Source organism: Sinohyriopsis cumingii, unplaced genomic scaffold, assembly GCF_028554795.1.
Source record: "Sinohyriopsis cumingii isolate HCF-2022 unplaced genomic scaffold, ASM2855479v2 utg000873l, whole genome shotgun sequence".
Lineage (NCBI taxonomy): Eukaryota > Metazoa > Mollusca > Bivalvia > Unionida > Unionidae > Sinohyriopsis > Sinohyriopsis cumingii.
This window is the reverse complement of record NW_028315938.1, coordinates 2,815,898-2,836,611: the sequence shown is the minus strand read 5'-3', so window position 1 is coordinate 2,836,611 and position 20,714 is coordinate 2,815,898. Positions and strand designations below refer to the sequence as shown.

The window sequence follows — 20,714 nt, the reverse complement described above, 5'->3', positions numbered from 1 at the left end:
GGTATTAAAAAGAGATGTGGTTATTGATTAAAACACACCTGCATCACAAGAAATTCATTAATTGCCTGGGTCCAGTGTAGTGTGTTTTGATTGGTACCAAATACAACCACATTTATGACAAACAAAGGCATCACTGAGTAATAGCAAATACTGGATAAGTAATAAATTGCTGTTTTATCCATTTTGGGGGGCTCTTGTCGCACTGACATCTGTCATTGACTTTATCCCCCATGACTCAGTCAAATACATTGAAAATTAAATTGCTGAACACACATGGGTCACATATAGGCTATAAAAATCAGGGGATTTGAGTCTGTGATGGATGCCAGGAACATAAAGGGGCCAAAAAAAAGGCAAAACCAACAGTTCCAGACTACTCAAGGTGTAACTTACCTCATTCTGTAAACGACTGGAAAAATAATTTCTGTGTAACAAAATACAGGCCAATGTGTTACAAAACCTCTGTAAATGTTTGCATGAATGGGTCTCTGTATAACGGAAACTAGGTCAAAGTGTTATTCACCTCAGTCTGTAAATGGTTTTTAGATGAATAATCATTTGTGTTAGGCAAATGTTCTTGTTGTTGTTGATCTAGGGTTTAACGCCATTTTTCAGCACAAGATAGGCTATACATGGCAGCCAGTATAACTGGTGGAGGAAGAACCCTGGAAAACCCAGGGAAGAACCACCGACCCACGAGAAGCTACTGGCAGGCTTTCCCACGTATACACGCGAGCCGAGCCTTGGACTCAAACCCACGCAGACAGAGGTGAGATGGCAGTGATCTGGAATGGTGAGCGCTTTAGACCACTCGGCCACTTGGGGCCCCGTTAGGCAAATGTGTTACAGTGCCTCTATAAATGGCAAGATAACTATCACTGTGTACAACTAAAATATGACCAATATGAGTATCACTCACCTCTGTCAATGGCAAGATGACTATCACCATGTACAACTAAAATAGGACCAACATGAGCATCACTCACCTCTGTCAATGGCAAGATGACTATCACCATGTACAACTAAAATAGGACCAACATGAGCATCACTCACCTCTGTAAATGGCAAGATGAATGGGACTCTTTGTAACAGGAATTGGGCCACCCTTCTGCCTTTGTCTAACTCAGAAATGAAAGCACTGGGTTTAATATCCCTACAAATACAAATAAAGCTATATTACATGGTGCATCTATCGATGACTTCTTCAAATAATCAATGTTAAAGGAAAACAAATAAGATAACTGTATATGGAAACTCAAGAAAAAAGATCCTCAAATATGTTTGCAACCAGTAAGGTTCTGTCTTCCTTCCAAATAAATTATGACTCAAATGGTGAAATTTATAAAATGTGATCACTTTCCATAAGAATTCTGAAACTTTAAGGCAAAGCAATGTAATGCCAATTACTAAATCATAAATGATGTTAAAAAAAAGCAATCTAACATACATCATGTTTTGTATGGAAAAGCAAACTTTTATTAAATTATTTCTCAGCAAATACTTACCTGACCATAATTTTATAAGGAATATAAACCTGCCACCTCCTGAATCCAGAACTACTAAATGACAAAAATGTGTCTTTTCTGTTCATGCAACTTAAACAAAGGGCAGTAACTCATACTCATTACCTCTGCATGACTTCACTAGATGTTGCACATCTAAACTGAACAAACTACCAATGAGGATGCTCACATAGCAGGGTTGTTGGAAGGGTCCTCAAATAATGTGATCAGATACATATACTTGGACAAACATGTTGGTTTACTTAAGTCTGGTGATCAACTGGACCACAGATACAGGAAACACCCAATTCAGATTTAGTCTCTGGGAAACTAAATCACTGAGAAAAGCTTGAGCAGGTTGATTCTGCATGCCAGACAACAACAGCTTTGTGATGTAATGGAATAAAACAATGAATCTGAATGCAAGGCTCACAAACATCACTCTAATTTCATCAACAGAAATCTTCTGAGATATGGGAGTATGCTGAGCGTGTAACATGATGACACAGCTTGAGTGGTGATATCCAGTTTTATGTCCTGACTTGTCTCTGTGTGCTTTCAGTAATGCTTGAGGATGTGGACAGGAATTTGTATGGTCACTGCACTTGACATAATAATAATAATAATAATAAAAATAATAATGAGGACTTTGTATAGCACTTAAACTTTAGAAGCTCTAAGCGCTTTACAACATTAGACAACATCTATAACATAAGAAAACAAATATAATGATACGATTATATAAAAAAAACACCACAAAATTAGAAAACATAAAAAACATGCTGAAAATATTTAAGGTAGGAAACATTATTAGGGCTAGTTTTAAGAGCGCTCTTGAATGGGATCTCTGTGTCTTTGTGTCTAAGTTCAGTGGGCAATTCATTCCACATTGCTGGGCCCTGGTATGCAAAAGAACGTTGTCCATATGACTTCATTTTCATATTGGGAATAATGAGTATACGATTGTCAGAAGAGGAGTGTAAGTATCTTGCTGGTGTGTACACATGGGTGAGGTCGGATAGGTATGTTGGACTAGAGTCCGACAGTGAAATGTAGCACAGAGAACAAATTTTGTGTTTGATTCTGGATCAAATGGATAGCTAGTGTAGGGTACAGAGCAGCAGGGAGGTGTGTTCTGATCATGACACGGTAAGTATGGTCCAAACGGCTGTGTTTTTGACAAAAGAGGGAGAACAGAATGATTCTCTGATTGTCCACTGACAGTAACTAAGTAGTTCTTGGCAATGAAGCCTGCCATGTCATGAGGGTCACATTTTATTAATATCTGAATAAATCCAAAATGACTTGAATTTAACAAACAAAGACATAGAATTAATGTGAGACTTATTCCGTATGATGTGTATGGAAGCAAAATTTAAAAAATGGTGACATCCAATGGCAAGGGAGACAACTGACAAGAGTGACTGCCCTTTGTCTATCTGACAAGAGTGACTGCCCTTTGTCTATCTGATCCAAACAGAAAATGTGAATTTTCATCTTATAGTAGGGTTGGATCTGGAAAGTAGCAGGCTTATGTTCCAAATGTTGAGGAGAAACAAAAACCTTGGTATTCACAAGTCTATATGCTCGATATGTTAGGACATGTACACAGCTGAGCATAAGTCTGACTCAATATCGCAGACACCTTTATGTCAATCGAACCGTGACAACCAATCAAAGTCCATATTATTAAAACACATTATCCCAATTACTAGATATGGTCATATATCTCACCTGTCAAGCTAGTCAACAGCATGTACAATGTTTGGTGTCAAACAAACCTTATAAGCCAGTGATTTTCAGGTGTAAAACTTCTCCTGCTATCTCTCTCATACAAATCAGTAATAGTCAACAGCATGTACAATGTTTGGTGTCAAACAAACCTTATAAGCCAGTGATTTTCAGGTGTAAAACTTCTCCTGCTATCTCTCTCATACAACATCAGTAAGAGTCCCTGGGCAGCGTTAAATGGCTCATTATTTGTGGCTGTCTGTACGTCTGGAAAATGCAATTCTATTTTATTGTGAGAACCTCTCTCACACTGAAGACATTTTGTCGGTTAATTTAAAACACTGAAATCTCTTTACTTTCATATGGAAGCAGATATGAATAAAGCAAATCATTTTACATGTATTTGGCAAAATGCAATTTTAAGAATTTCATTCTTCAGGATGAACTTATCTCTAACTAATCATTATTAAAACTAAATTTCACTGCAATAAATTCAACCAACATGTATCTAAGGACTTACAAGTTGGATTTTTGTTGCATCCAAAATTCTTTATGCAATGGTGTATCAAAGTTCATTTATCATCCAGACAGTAGTGTATCCAAGTTCATTTAACATCTAGACAGTAGTGTATCCAAGTTCATTTAACATCTAGACAGTAGTATATCCAAGTTCATTTATCATCCAGACAGTAGTGTATCCAAGTTCATTTAACATCTAGACAGTAGTGTATCCAAGTTCATTTAACATCTAGACAGTAGTGTATCCAAGTTCATTTAACATCTAGACAGTAGTGTATCCAAGTTCATTTATCATCCAGACAGTAGTGTATCCAAGTTCATTTAACATCTAGACAGTAGTGATCCAAGTTCAGTTAACATCTAGACAGTAGTGTATCCAAGTTCATTTAATCTAGACAGTAGTGTATCCAAGTTCATTTATCATCTAGACAGTAGTGTATCCAAGTAGTGTATCCAAGTTCATTTATCATCTAGACAGTAGTGTATCCAAGACATAATTCTGGAACATTTTATTAATCAGTAGGAGTTTTCCAAGATCACATTTACAGACTATTTAGGGCTTCAAAGTAACACTAAACATACATTTCTGCCAGCCTAGGAGTAAAATACTTATTTTTTTATTTCAATATAAATTAGAGAAAGAAGCAATGGATGATATATGCATCTCACTGATCAGTGTCACAGTAACCTACCCATCAGGCCACTCCACATTATCCTAAAAATAAAGAGATTCAGAAATTCTCCCATCTTGGTGTAGTCCTCCAGTTTGAACACCTTCTGTTGCTCATACATCTCTACATCATCCAAAGTCCTGGGGGATAAAAATAAGGATAAATGAAAGGTAACTAGTCGATCACAATCATGCATGCCTGGTCAGACCAGTATAATAATGGAAATATAGTACTCAAAATCATGCATGCCTGGCCAGACCAGTATAATAATGGAAATATAGTCCCACACAATCATGCATGCCTGGCCAGACCAGTACAATAATGGAAATATAGTCCCTCAGAATCATGCATGCCTGGCCAGACCAGTATAATAATTGAAATATAGTACTCAAAATCATGCATGCCTGGCCAGACCAGTATAAAAATGTAAATATAGTCCCTCAGAATCATGAATGCCTGGCCAGACCAGTACAATAATGGAAATATAGTCCCTCACAATCATGAATGCCTGGCCAGACCAGTACAATACTGGAAATATAGTCCCTCTGAATCATGCATGCCTGGCCAGACCAGTATAATAATGAAAATATAGTACTCAAAATCATGCATGCCTGGCCAGACCAGTATAAAAATGGAAATATAGTCCCTCACAATCATGAATGCCTGGTCAGACCAGTACGATAATGGAAATATAGTCCTCAGAATCATGCATGCCTGGCCAGACCAGTATAATAATGGAAATATAGTCCCTCAGAATCATGCATGCCTGGCCAGACCAGTATAATAATGGAAATATAGTCCCTCAGAATCATGCATGCCTGGCCAGACCAGTATAATAATGAAAATATAGTACTCAAAATCATGCATGCCTGGCCAGACCAGTATAAAAATGGAAATATAGTCCCTCAGAATCATGAATGCCTGGCCAGACCAGTACAATAATGGAAATATAAGTCCCTCAGAATCATGCATGCCTGGCCAGACCAGTATAATAATAAAAATATAGTCCCTCACAATCATGAATGCCCGACCAGACCAGTACAATAATGGAAATATAGTCCCTCAGAATCATGAATGCCTTGCCAGACCAGTACAATAATGGAAATATAAGTCCCTCAGAATCATGCATGCCTGGCCAGACCAGTATAATAATAAAAATATAGTCCCTCACAATCATGAATGCCCGACCAGACCAGTACAATAATGGAAATATAGTCCCTCAGAATCATGCATGCCTGGCCAGACTAGTATAATAATGAAAATATAGTACTCAAAATCATGCATGCCTGGCCAGACCAGTATAATAATAAAAATAGTCCCTCATAATCATGAATGCCTGGCCAGACCAGTACAATTAAGGAAATATAGTCCCTCAGAATCATGAATGCCTGGCCAGACCAGTACAATTAAGGAAATATAGTCCCTCAGAATTATGCATGCCTGGCCAGACCAGTATAATAATGGAAATGTAGTAATCAAAATCATGCATGCCTGGCCAGACCAGTATAAAAATGGAAATATAGTCCCTCAGAATCATGAATGCCTGGCCAGACCAGTATAATAATAAAAATAGTCCCTCACATTCCTGAATGCCTGGCCAGACCAGTATAAAAATGGAAATATAGTCCCTCAGAATCATGCATGCCTGGCCAGTCCAGTATAATAATAAAAATAGTCCCTCACATTCCTGAATGCCTGGCCAGACAAGTATAATAATGGAAATATAGTCCCTCAGAATCATGCATGCCTGGCCAGACCAGTATAATAACAAAAATAGTCCCTCAAATTCCTGAATGCCTGACCAGACCAGTATAATAATGGAAATATAGTCCCTCAGAATCATGCATGCCTGGCCAGTCCAGTATAATAATAAAAATAGTCCCTCACATTCATGAATGCCTGGCCAGACCAGTACAATAATGGAAATATAGTCCCTCAGAATCATACATGCCTGGCCAGATCAGTATAATAATGGAAATATAGTACTCAAAATCATGCATGCCTGGCCAGACCAGTATAATTATGGAAATAGTCACTGTAGGAAGGAATTAGAATAATTAAAAACAAGTAAGACATCTTTAAGGGAAGCCAAAGCAGCTTAAAGGGTAGCATGCCAGACAAGGAACCAAAAAGGTGTGGGTTTGGATCCTACCACTACAAGAGCCTAGGTTAGCTACCATGGCATGTTCTTTGGCAAGGTGACATGAAGTAGTCCCTCAGTGTGACATGAAGTAGTCCCTCAGTGTGGCATATAGTCCCTTAATATGACATGAAATAGTCCCACAGTATGGCATATAGTCCCTTAATGTGACATGAAGTAGTCCCACAGTGTGGCATATAGTCCCTTAATGTGACATGAAGTAGTCCCACAGTGTGGCATATAGTCCTTTAATGTGACATGAAGCAGTCCCTCAGTGTGGCATATAGTCCCTTAATGTGACATGAAGTAGTCCCTCAGTGTGGCATATAGTCCCTTAATGTGACATGAAGCAGTTTCTCAATGTGACATAAAGACTAATTTTATAAATGTAAGACATCTTTAAGGGAAGCCAGTGGCCAAGTGGTTAGTGTGTCACACAAGCAGCCAAAAAGGTGTGGGTTTAAATCCTACCACTGCAACAGCCTGGTTTAGCTACCATGGTGTGTTCTTGAGCAATGCAAGTTCATTCAATTGTCTGAGTAGCAAATATTTTCACTTCTGATGATGTGTCACAAAATACCCCAAACACATTGGCATCTTTATAATGTTAATCAGTCAAAGAAAAAACTTTGCCAAAATGTATCTACCGGTATATCATTTATAAGGTCTAAATTCAGAAAAGTAAGTCTCTAAATGTGACATAAAGTCTTTAAATGTGATACAAAGAAATTCGACAATGTGAGATAAAGAAGTCCGTCAATGTGACATAAAGTAGTACCTAAATGTGAGGTAAAGTATTCCCCAATATGACATTTTTCTCAATTTGTCAGAAAGAAGTCCCTCAATGTGACATAAAAAGTCCCTCAATGTGACATAAAAAAGTCCCTCAATGTGAATACAACTTTTGTTCCAATTGATTCAAGCATAATAAGATTTTTTTTTTTTTTTACTGAATGTAACTTTGAGTGTTCATCATATATAGGAATAAACCGAAAAAAATCTTTTAAAACAGTCATGTATTTGTCTTGTTCTTTTCTATGAAAACTGGTTGTGCAACATTTACATACAGACATTATGTACAGTATCCGGAATGACCATGTAGATAGATGAGAATTAATTACTAGATTGTCATGTGAGTGTGTCTGGTACACACGAGTGTATATAACACCAACTGAGTAACACCAATTTTTGGTGATGTATGTTTAGTTGTGAGGGAATATGGGCTCATGTGTATGGGCAAGACGATGGGTGCCATTTACCAATGAACCTAGCTTGGAATCTCTGAAGAGTACAAATTAAAAATTCTCTAACCTGTACAACAGTATTATTTGTATTAAAATATTAATTCTGCCTACTATTATCAAGCATTCTTCTATAGGAATCCAGGGAGAACAGTTTACATTCTGACTGGTGTATATTTCTCTATCATTAATTCTATATACCTTGATTTGTTTCACTGGAATCCAAAATGACTGTGTACATAAATGATGTTGTGTTGTTGTTGTTGTTGTGATTTGGATTTTTAACGTAGCTTTAACAATTTTTCAGTCATATCGCTATGATGTCTGCAATGTGGCAGTTTATAGTGATGTCTAGCACTAGGGCATCATGCCGCAGACATGTAGCATATGTCCCACCCAGTCACATTATCCTGACACCGGGCCAACCAGTCCTAACACTAACCTCTTAATGCTGAGCGCCAAGTGAGGCAGATGTAGGTACCGTTTTTGTAAGTCGTACATAAATGAGAATTACTATGTCATCATGCAAGCATGTCTGCTACACACCAGTGAATGTAACATCAATTGAGTAACATCATTTTTTGGTGATGTGTTCTTAGTTATGAGGGAATATGGGCTCGTGTGTGCAGGCAATGAGATGGGTGCTGTTTACCTGTGGACCTGGGTTCGAATCTCCATATTGTATGAATTAAAAAAATTCTAACTTGTATGATTGTATTAATATATATATATATATATATATATATATATATATATATATATATATATATACACATACAGTGTCTATGGTCTTAAAATAAGTAACAAAAAGAGTGAAAGACATCAAGCTTTGGAAAATTTAACAAATAATTTATTTCCCTGGAATACAAAGTAGAAATAAGAAAAAAGAACTTATAGTATTGCGAATTAAATACCAAAATTAGAGACACAAGTGCTAGTAATTTAAAGTCCTGAATTCAGTAAAAGTCCATAACAAAATCAGAATACTGAAGAACCCATTACATAATAGAAAATAACCTTCTAGAATGATCCTGATGTTTACAAAATCAAAACCATAACCTGTAAAATTCACTTAGGAAAGTCTATAACCCTGACCCAAATAAACATATTAACTTCTTCTATTAATAAAGATCCTGATATTAAGCCTATACACATAGAGAATAATTTAGCCATGTATTAGTTGTTTACATAAAATAAAATTTTAAAAAAATCAATTAGGTCAAGCAGAAATGAACTCAATTTTGGACAAGTCCAGCATGCAATGTTACATTACAATAGCATGTAATGAAACAAAAAATTAAAAACAAAACTAACAAACAATTAAATTAAATATACATAAGAACATATATATATATATATATATATATATATATATATATATATATATATATATATATATATATATATATATATATATATATATACATGTATATGATATTGACTTTTCCTATGTTAATACCAATGATCATCGTGTGTTACCAAAAACATATCTTAATGAGTGGCATATATAGTATTCAGTAACACAAGATGAAATATATCTGGTATTAATATACAAAAAGAATTTTTTTTTTTATTATGTACCAAACTTGCTTTAGAATCAAAGCTTAAAAGATTAAGCTCACTGATTAGCCAGAACATGCCCCCCCTTTTCCTAAATTCACCTCACGTTTGTAGCCTGATCATATAAATTGAAGTGACTAAAGAAAATGGTAGGATTGGGCTCTTAAAGTAAATTACATTTTAATCATTTCATAAACTAAATGACCCTATTTAAAAACATTGCCAGTCCGATTCAGGTGGCTCTCTACAGTTTCATATTTTGCACAGAGTTTGATCTTTAAAGAAAAAGATTTTCTCCAGGTTTCCTCACAGGTTATACTGGCTATTTAAATAAGACCTTGTATATCTTAGGTATTGTTCAAAGAACCTTTCATTCCATTTATTTTGGTACATGATTGATGGATGTAATATGGGTTACAGAGTATACAGCTTGGCCTTACTCCAAATGTGCACCTTTCAAAAAACTGCTAGCTCCACTTGATCATTTTCACTTCCTGGACTTCAGAAGTAAATTGTAAAAGATAGAGCCAATAACTTTTTTAACATTTTAAATATTTGGTAATTCATCCATTGCACTTTCAGAAGCTGGTATTGTCAATTTGGGCAAAATTCATTTTTCCAATTTTAATAGTTGCTAAAGATAGTGTACTTTAGACTAATTCTGGCTGATTTTTTATTTTTTAGCTCAAGGGAGCAGTCATTTTAGTTAACAGTGTGCTTAGATCATGTACAATTTCCACAAGTACAATATCTAAAGAAATGTCAGCTACATTACATCAAAGTAGCATAGAGGTATGACAACATTCTTTCCACTGTTAATGTTTCAAATGCAAACAACTTCACCTTACATAGGTCACACACTCAAAAGTACATATTAACTGATGAGCGCCCCCTCAGCAATGCATCACAAGTGATTTGTCATTGTCAAGGAAGTAAAGGAAATAACTTCAGCAAGATGCTAATGGCATCTGGTAAAATTTTATTATCAAAGATTAATTTCCATGTCTGAAAGGTATGGCAGTTTCTATTTATCTGTTATAGCTCACAAAATTCTGCTACTTGGTTGTTGCAAGTAGAATTTTTTGTAAGTACACACAAATGGCATGATGGGAAATCTTACATTTTCACATGTGAAACTGTAGGAATGGTAAAAAAATTATTTTACAAAAAAAGTCTTTACATTTAACATTTAAGTATATAATAAATATATATGATAAGATGGGGTGCATTTTGGTGTTCATTAAACATTAAGCTTACATCAATGAGTTGGTAAATGGTGAAATTTTGTTACTATATAAAGTATGTGGTGGGACAGGACATATGGTGTTATCTTGTTACATTAAAAGTATGTGGTGGGATGGGACATAAAGTGTTATCTTGTTACATTATAAAGTATGCGGTGGGATGGGACATATGGTGTTATCATATTAACACATTAATCCCTGGAGGTTTTTGCCATTTTTGCCTGAAAATCGAGTAGGAAACACATTTTGAAAGCTATTTCTGAATAGACTCGAAAACACCAAATACCCGGTCATCTTTCAATAGCATACTGGCTAGCTGTGTTAGAAACATTGTTTTTTGTTGGCTATTAGACTCGCGCATGAGCAGAAGGGTAAAAGTTGGACTTGGTATTTTTTTTTTTTTTTTTGTTTTTTTTGCTAAACGGAGCCATTATTTTCATATGGAGACCACCCTTTATTCCAAATGCCCATCTTATCCTACTCTTTGCAAAGGCTCATCTGTCTGCTTGCAGTTGATACCGGTTTGCCTTAGATCTGAGACCAAAGAGTCTAAAATCCGGACACAAAATGGAAATCCGACCACAGGTGAATTTTGCGTAAAAAAAAGTCGGGTCCAAAAAATGAGGTTTTTCTATCTGTATTTTGTAGTGCAACTAGATATTCTGATTATTTGGTATCACTGTAGAGCTACATCTGTCTACCTTTCTATAATACCATCCACGTTAGTGTATCATGCATGACCATGACGCTACAGAGCTCGCGGCAGGCTACTACCTCCATCCCCGTAAAGTCGTCGCTAGGGGTTAATGTGTTAAATTATCAAATATACAGGAGGATGGTACATGTGGTGTTATCTTGCTACATTAAAAGTATGTTGTGGGATGGGACAAATGGTGTTATCTTGTTACCTTAACAGCACACAGTAGGATGGGATGTATGGTGTAATCATGTTGAATATTAAAGTATGCAGTGGCATGGGACACATGGTGTAATCATGTTAAATTATAAAGTATGCAGTGGCATGGGACACATGGTGTAATCATGTTAAATTATAAAGTATGCACTGGGATGGGACACATGGTGTAATCATGTTAAATTATAAAGTATGCAGTGGCATGGGACACATGGTGTAATCATGTTAAACTATAAAGTATGCAGTGGGATGGGAAGTATGGTGTAACAATGGTAAATTATAAAGTATGCAGTGGCATGGGACACATGGTGTAATCATGTTAAATTATAAAGTATGCAGTGGGATGGGATGTAAGGTGTAACAATGGTAAATTATAAAGTATGCAGTGGTATGGGACATATGGTGTAATCATGTTAAATTATAAAGTATGCATTATGATGGGAAAAATGGTGTAACCATGTTAAATTATAAAGTATGCAGTGGCATGGGACATTGGTGTAATCATGTTAAATTATAAAGTATGCAGTAGGATGGAACAAATGGTGTAACCATGTTAAATTATAAAGTATGCAATGAGATGGGATGTTTGGTATAACAATGGTAAATTATAAAGTATGCAGTGGAATGGGACAAATAGTGTTATATTGTTACATTAACAGCATGCAGTGGGATGGGATGTATGGTGTAACCATGTTAAATTATAAAGTATGCGGTGGGATGGGACATTTGCATAGCTGCCAACCTTCCAGGCTCACAATTAGTGAAAATAGAGATAAAAAGTCGTGAATTTGGACATGAATTAGTGAAAAATACCATGACAGTAACTCCATCCACTCTGACCATCAATAATACACTTTATCTAGTTCGCAATATAAAACTAAAACACTATATATATGCAGAAATATATTTGCATTTCTATTTATTATGGTATTCATAAACTTCGCTTGTTCTTGTGGTTATTTATCAAAACATGATACTGTGGCAGACTTGAACTTCCTCAACTGCTTGATAGTAAATTTGTTTTCTAAACAGTTTAGACTTCTTGCCTGCTGGTTGATCTTGGTGACTAAAATTGCTGACTAATTTTCTGCAACTAAGGAGGCCCTAAAGTCTGTCTTAATTTTCCTCACTAGAGAAAATACTCTTTTGCTGTCACTGTTGCTGTGAGAAATGCACAGGAACTGCAACACATTTGGTTCTTCCACAGGAAAATTTTGAAGCGATTTTCAAGTCCAGGAACATTTGTCAGAACAAATTTTTAGCATGGTCTCCAGCTGATAAAGGCAGATTGTGTTCGACAAGAAAACTCACAAATAATGCTTCAGCGTTGGTAGCCTGCAGGTCTCCTGCCCATGGCTTAAAATATTCCAGAGCTGAAATCTGCGAATTCTTAATTTTCCCAACTTCTACGTGTTTTTTGCAACCGACATGCTTCCTCACATCGTCTCTGTGATGGCACACTGAGTGCAAAAAGCATGATGAATATCAATGTTTAATGGTAGAATGTACGGCCAATTTTATAAATATTCCAAACTAAACTTCACTTTTTGAGTAACACATTTATTTTTCCTTGGTGGTGAAGATCTTACATGTGATGCTGAACGGTAACTCAAATTAAGTGTTGGTGACGCATGCGCGGAGCAAAGTTCCGGTTAGGCCCCAGTTTCTCTCAAAAGGATTTGTAAAAACTAATCTTATACATATAGATTAAAATTGGCTAAAATGCTTGCTACCGGGCTAACTGTACTAATCGGCTGTAAATCTACTAATATCGCGACCAGCAGTACCGGACCATTTTGGCAACTGCGAACATCACGACTAGCGCTTAACGGGAAATCGGTTATTTTTATTAAAGATTTAAAATAACTGAGGATTGGAGAATTCGTGAATTTTTGGCTTGCAGCATGAATCTGTGAATCGCTGAAAAAGTCGTGAACTTCACACCAAATTCATGAGGGTTGGCAGCTATGCATATGGTGCACTGAACTTAACTAAGTTAACACATTCATTAAGACTAAGATTTTCCTTTCATGTAAACATTTAAATGATCAAATCCCATTTATACTACATCCAATTCCAATCCCTTTTTCTTACTGTTTATTCATAAAATCGTCCTCAAGAAAATATCAACAAACTGCCTGCCTCACAATTTAAATGATACAAGCAAAACTGGTTATAAGACAAAACTATTTGACCATAAATTCTTATCTAATCTGTGGGGGCCCATTATGGAATTATTGCCGATGGTTAACTGCTATCGCCATATGACTTTTTCTTTAAAGCACATCCTGTCTGTGGTCCCCACAGAGTATCAAGCACTTTGGCAGATTTGTTGACTGGAAGTGAAAATCATTCACCATCACCAACGAGGATTAAAATAAAAAAGTAGGAATATTTCAATTATTTTGGGTTTTCTAAGATGTAACATGGTAACAGAGCCTAACTTACGTGATGAGATGGGTGGCAGCCTCACAAAAGAGATTCAGCAGACTGAAGATGGGGTGTATGGTGCTATTTGGGGCCTGTGACAGCAGGTCTAGGAAAACCTTCAGACCACATGTTTGTCCCAGGTCACTGAGAAACTGCCACAGTATTGGCAATAGGATGTCATTGTAACTCAAACCTGCAGATGAAAAAGAAAAAAAGTTGTAAAATATTATAACTAAAAACATTTTTAACATATATGTGATACACTGCCAAATCTTCCAGAAGTCTCTTGGAAAATATGCATAATTCCAAGTTTCTGATACTTAAAAGTATATTTTAAAATGTAATGATACATTGGATATTTACCTAAAAGACTCCCATAATAGTGCATACATTTTTCCTGCTGTAGGTTGCTTAGATCATGGACATAAAGAACTTACAACATTTAAACAATTGGATAACAAAGCATTTTAATCCTAGCACTGAAATGTTCTCCATTGAAAGCTTGGGGTAAAATCTGCCTGAGAACACACAAGAAATTTACAAGTATATTGTCATGCTACATATATATGAGACATTTGTATTCACACAATGAAGGTGTTTTATGAACTTAAATGTGCTGAATAAATCTGTAACTGTAAAAGGTGTTTGGAGTAAATAATCTGGAACAAAAAAAATCACAAAAGATCATACATCTTATGAAAGTCTGCACACTTTCTAAAACATACATTTGGGTTTTCTCCTTTGATGGATTTAGCACTAGGAGTAGTATGTAATTACAGTGTGGCCCTGCTATAAGATGGTGGTTGGGTCCATAGTACCTGACCATGTTATAGACCGAATTGTGTTATAACCAAACAAGTCAGATGAATAAAATGATGCATGTAGCAAACAATTGGGGTGGAGGTAATAAAAGTTGGTGCAAAACATATGTGCTTTTGAGATGGAAGCTTGAGAAGATTGCCTCTGCAATGCCAAATCTCTGAGATGGAGGCTTGAGAAGATTGCCTCTGCAATGCCAAATCTCTGAGATGGAGGCTTGAGAAGATTGCCTCTGCAATGCCAAATCTCTGAGATGGAGGCTTGAGAAGATTGCCTCTGCAATGCCAAATCTCTGAGATGGAGGCTTGAGAAGATTGCCTCTGCAATGCCAAATCTCTGAGATGGAGGCTTGAGAAGATTGCCTCTGCAATGCCAAATCTCTGAGATGGAGGCTTGAGAAGATTGCCTCTGCAATGCCAAATCTCTGAGATGGAGGCTTGAGAAGATTGCCTCTGCAATGCCAAATCTCTGAGATGGAGGCTTGAGAAGGTTGACTCTGCAATGCCAAATCTCTGAGATGGAGGCTTGAGAAGGTTGCCTCTTCAATGCCAAATCTCTGAGATGGAGGCTTGAGAAGGTTGTCTCTGCAATGCCAAATCAATGAGATGGAGGCTTGAGAAGGTTGACTCTGCATGACTCTGCATGCCAAATTTATGAGATGGAGGCTTGAGGTTGACTCTGCATGACTCTGCATGCCAAATTTATGAGATGGAGTTTGAGAAGGTTGACTCTGCATGACTCTGCATGCCAAATTTATGAGATGGAGGCTTGAGAAGGTTGACTCTGCATGACTCTGCATGCCAAATTTATGAGAAGGAGGCTTGAGAAGGTTGACTCCGCAATGCCAAATTTATGAGATGGAGTCTTGAGAAGGTTGCCTCTTCATGACTCTGCAATGCCAAATCAATGAGATGGAGGCTTGAGATGGTTGACTCTGCAATGCCCAATCTCTGAGATGTAGGCCTGAGATGGTTGACTCTGCATGCCACATTTATGAGATGGAGTTTGAGAAGGTTGACTCTGCATGACTCTGCATGCCAAATTTATGAGATGGAGGCTTGAGAAGGTTGACTCTGCATGACTCTGCATGCCAAATTTATGAGAAGGAGGCTTGAGAAGGTTGACTCCGCAATGCCAAATTTATGAGATGGAGTCTTGAGAAGGTTGCCTCTTCATGACTCTGCAATGCCAAATCAATGAGATGGAGGCTTGAGATGGTTGACTCTGCAATGCCCAATCTCTGAGATGTAGGCCTGAGATGGTTGACTCTGCATGCCACATTTATGAGATGAAGGCTTGAGAAGGTTGTTTCTGCATGACTCTGCATGTCAAATTTATGAGATGGAGGCTTGAGAAGGTTGACTCTGCATGCCAAATTTATCAGATGGAGGCTTGAGAAGGTTGACTCTGCATGAATCTGCATGCCAAATTTATGAGATGGAGGCTTGAGAAGGTTGACTCTGCAATGCCAAATTTATGAGATGGAGGCTTGAGAAGGTTGCCTCTTCATGACTCTGCAATGCCAAATCAATGAGATGGAGGCTTGAGATGGTTGACTCTGCAATGCCAAATCTCTGAGATGTAGGCTAGAGATGGTTGACTCTGCATGCCAAATTTATGAGATGGAGGCTTGAGAAGGTTTATTCTGCAATGCCAAATCTCTGAGGTGGCGCTATACAGTTTCACATTTTGCATAGGGTTAGGATTTTAAAGAAAAAGAATTTCCCCGGATTTCCTCACTGGTTATACTGGCTATTTAAAAAAGACCTTGTATATCTTAGGTATAATGCAAAGAACCTTTAATTCCCTTTATTTTGGTGTATGATTGATGGGTGTACTATGGGTTATAGAGTATACAGCTTGGCCTTACTTCAAATGTGCACCTTTCAAAAAAGTGCTATCTCTACTTGGTCATTTTCACTTCCTGAAATTCAGAGGTAAATTGTATAAAAAAGAGCCGATAACTTTTTTTTACATTTTATATATTTGGTAATTCATTCATTGCACTTTCAGAAGCTGGCATTGTCTAGTCTGGCAAAATTCATTTTCCCTATTTTAATAGCTGCTATGTATAGTGTACTTTAGACAATTCAGACTGATTTGTTATACATAACACCCACCCCACCCAATTCTGATGGAATAGGGAGCTCCAGTGAGCTGAAAAATCAGTTTCTTACCTCCTCTATATGACTGCTTTCTAGGGATTAGTTTCTTACCACCTCTGTATGACTGCTTTCTAGGGATTGGTTTCTTACCACCTCTATATGACTGCTTTCTAGGGATTGGTTTCTTACCACCTCTATATGACTGCTTTCTAGGGATTGCTTTCTTACCACCTCTATATGACTGCTTTCTAGGGATTGGTTTCTTACCGCCTCTATATGACTGCTTTCTAGGGATTGGTTTCTAACCTCCTCTATATGACTGCTTTCTAGGGATCAGTTTCTTACCACCTCTATATGACTGCTTTCTAGGGATCGGTTTCTTACCATCTCTATATGACTGCTTTCTAGGGATCAGTTTCTTACCACCTCTGTATGATTGCTATATGGGATCGGGTTCTTACCACCTCTATATGACTGCTTTCTAGGGATAGATGTTGGTGTACAAGTGACTCAGAACATCCTGAGTCCACTTAACACCCCATCACACTAATGGGGACTGAGTGGCTCCAAATGCCAGTATGGGTTGAGCAGTGAAGTGGATGGGCAGTTCCTGAGCTGCCTGCCTCTGAACTTCCTCTGTTCTTCCTCAAAAGCAATGGTGAACCTAAAAGGGCTATCTGGAATGGAGAGTATGATAAGGTTGGCAACACATAGATTGCAGACATGCAATGCATCATATCAAGAGTAGACTGGCTGAACCTGTCAAAGCACTGGTCATGGTATGGTGAGCATTGTCATTGACCATAGCAATCCTGGCTGTCGCCTCTCAAGCAAAGCTATCGTCAGGCATCTGCAAAGACATCCTAAATCAATCATGAAGCAGATTTGTCTGCCCTATAAAACAGACAAGCTAATGTATGAACAGCTACTACATTCTTGTCAATTGACAAGAGATCAGTTCTGAAGGTGTCTGTTGCTTAAATCCATCTCCTCCTCCTTACTGTGATCTACCGATTCTTTAGAGCAATGGTAAGGGTGGATGGCATTCTGAAGCAGAAAATACTGTAGCAATGTCCTTGATGGCAGCTTGAAAGCTAAACTTCAGTCAGTTTAAGCAACTCATTGCATGTAGTACATGTTATTGTATTTATGCTGCTATGTGATGTGCCTTAATGCAGCTCATATGTAGTATGTAACTATGTTTATGCAGGTCAGTGCATTGTTTATGCAGATCAGTACTGTGTATGTGATATGTGTTTGTTTATTCAGCTCTGTGCATGTGGAACTGTATGCTCGATCTGGTAAAAAAGTTTTATGCAATAATGTTTTCACAGTCTTATAATTGTATTATATGACAGTATATTCAGGGCCCGGAGTGGCTGAGTGGTCTAAAATGCTGTCCGTTACGGAAAATTGCCATCTCACCTCTGTCTGCCTGGGTTCAAGTCTCGGATTTGGCTAATGTGGGTATGTGAGAAAGCTTGCCAGTAGCTTCTCGTGGGTCGGTGGTTCTTTCCAGCGTTTTCACGGGTTATTCCTCCACCATTAATACTGGCCACCATGTATAGCCTATCATGTACTGAAAAATGGCATTAAACTCTACAACAACAACAACAGTGTATTCATTGGTCATTTATTAAAAAGGTGTTTATGTGAGTGGGTATTAATACAGGTCTGTCAAAAGGTTTGATGTGAATTGGTGTTTTATTCAGGTGTGACAATGTAGTAAGACAGGTATATAAAAATGTTATGCTACTTGGTATTAACGCAAGTCTGACAACAAAAGTGTCTTGTGACAAGGAGTTTATACACGCTTGATACTTACTCTGTACAGATGGGGTTGAAATATTTCTGGTGGAATATTTGTACTTACCTCCAAGAATATCCATTTGCAGCTGTGACAGGGTCTTTATACAGGCCTGGTACAAAGCACCAGGGAGACAGGTGGAAGTAGCAATGGAGCTGCCCAATTTTATTTTCACACTGGAATTCTTAGATGATGCCTTTTCCAAAGCTTTTCTTAAAATGTCTGAAAAGACAGTAGGATATCCAAAAGTCTCTGCATGTTTACATTATTTTCTAGCATTCCTACATTGAACACAACCGTTATAAAAAAGTATCATCTATACTAGCATGAAATGTATTTTATAATAATTCCCAGTGTTATGGATCGACACAGGATACAAACGGTCACATGATATTGATCAAGAATTCTGTACACTTCGGTCAATTCTGAGGACCATGTTTAGTTCAGAGTTTTGAGGTAATTTTATCTGAAGCTTCATCTATACTAATGCTTTACACCATAATAATAAAAACAAGCCCCTCCCATTCACCTCTGTCATTTCAAACCAAAATTTGTTGTTGTCATAGGGTTTAATGCCATTTTTCAGCACACGATTGGCTGTACATAGTGGCCAGTATATACGGTGGATGAAGAATCCAGGAAAACCCCAGAAAGAACCACTGACCCACGAGAGGTTACTGGCAAGTTTTCTCACATACACACACTGGCTGAGCCCGAGACTCGAACCCATAACGAGGTGAGATGGCAGTGATCTGTAACAGTGAACACATCAAGACCACTCAGCTACTCGAGGCCCTGACCAAAATATGCAAAACCCTTGAGTAAAACTGCCCATTTGAAGTTAAAACAATATAACTGCAGTCATTTCTGCACTGCAACATTCACCCCTTTTGCCAAAGAAAGCATATGGCAGGCTTTACAAGCCAATCTTCAAAATTTATTGCAGTTTGCTTTGACAATATCTTCCACCAGCTCTTATGAAAGGTAAGAGTAATATGATGAGCAAGGGATCTCACTAAAAATGGATACGATTTTCCTTCGGAAAGATTTAAATGTGTAGAAAGCAAGAACAATCAACAAGATATGCCAACTGCAAGCATAATTAAGAAAAAAGGAATAGCCTGGCTTAAACAGCATTAACCATTTTTATTTTATTTAAAATAATATCCATCACAAGCTCTTTAGATCACTGGCTCTGGCGCTCTACTCAATACTGCTATAAGCAGAATTGAGATATTCTTTTGCAATGCAAAAGCTAATGAAAGAAAACTTAGAGCCACCTAAAAGTGAATGCTTTGTATACGAAATCCACTATTATGATGACAGAAAGTAAGTAAATAGGAATTATAAGGATTAAATAATCATGGTTGGGAATTTATCAATGTGAAAATATTATAAGGATTAAATAATCAAAGTTGGGAATTTATCGATGTAAAGATATTATCTGATTAAATAATCATGTTTGGGAATTTATCGACGTGAAAATATTACCTAATCACTAATAAAGTTTACATAAAGTCCTTCAGTCTTTATTTACTTTGTGAGTGATTAGATAAAATTTACACATCAAGAAATACCCAATCTTCATCACTTAATCCTATATTACAATCAACATAAGTCATTCAAATTATAGGTTCAAGTTTTTACAATCAACATAAGTCATACAAATTACAATCAACATAAGGCATTCAAAATTACAATCAACATAAGTCATTCAAATTACAATCAACATAAGTCATTCAAATTACAATCAACATAAGTCATACAAATTACAATCAACATAAGGCATTCAAAATTACAATCAACATAAGTCATTCAAATTACAATCAACATAAGTCATTCAAATTACAATCAACATAAGGCATTCAAATTACAATCAACATAGGTCATTCAAATTATATGTTCAATTTTTCATATCAGCAGAGGACTCAAATTTTGCAACCATGATAGTGAACTTTGTGATCAAAACAAAGCAGAAATAGCTTGTTTTCAGTCTTATTTTCTATATAAAGTTTTAATAAAACATGCACTT

General features: G+C 36.9%; 1 protein-coding gene across 2 annotated transcripts in view; it reads right to left on the bottom strand.

Moving 5' to 3' along the window:
* LOC149773169 (ubiquitin-protein ligase E3B-like) overlaps positions 1 to 20,714 on the bottom strand; it is a 103,315-nt gene that overhangs the window by 32,821 nt on the left and 49,780 nt on the right. For both annotated transcript variants that reach the window (XM_089946750.1, XM_089946751.1), the window contains exons 18-22: positions 18,749 to 18,904; positions 13,970 to 14,144; positions 4,445 to 4,563; positions 3,386 to 3,500; positions 1,054 to 1,153 (exon numbers count right to left, since the gene is read on the bottom strand). In XM_089946750.1, the coding sequence (XP_089802876.1) occupies positions 1,054 to 1,153; positions 3,386 to 3,500; positions 4,445 to 4,563; positions 13,970 to 14,144; positions 18,749 to 18,904 (665 nt within the window). The remainder of the gene's footprint in view (positions 1 to 1,053; positions 1,154 to 3,385; positions 3,501 to 4,444; positions 4,564 to 13,969; positions 14,145 to 18,748; positions 18,905 to 20,714) is intronic.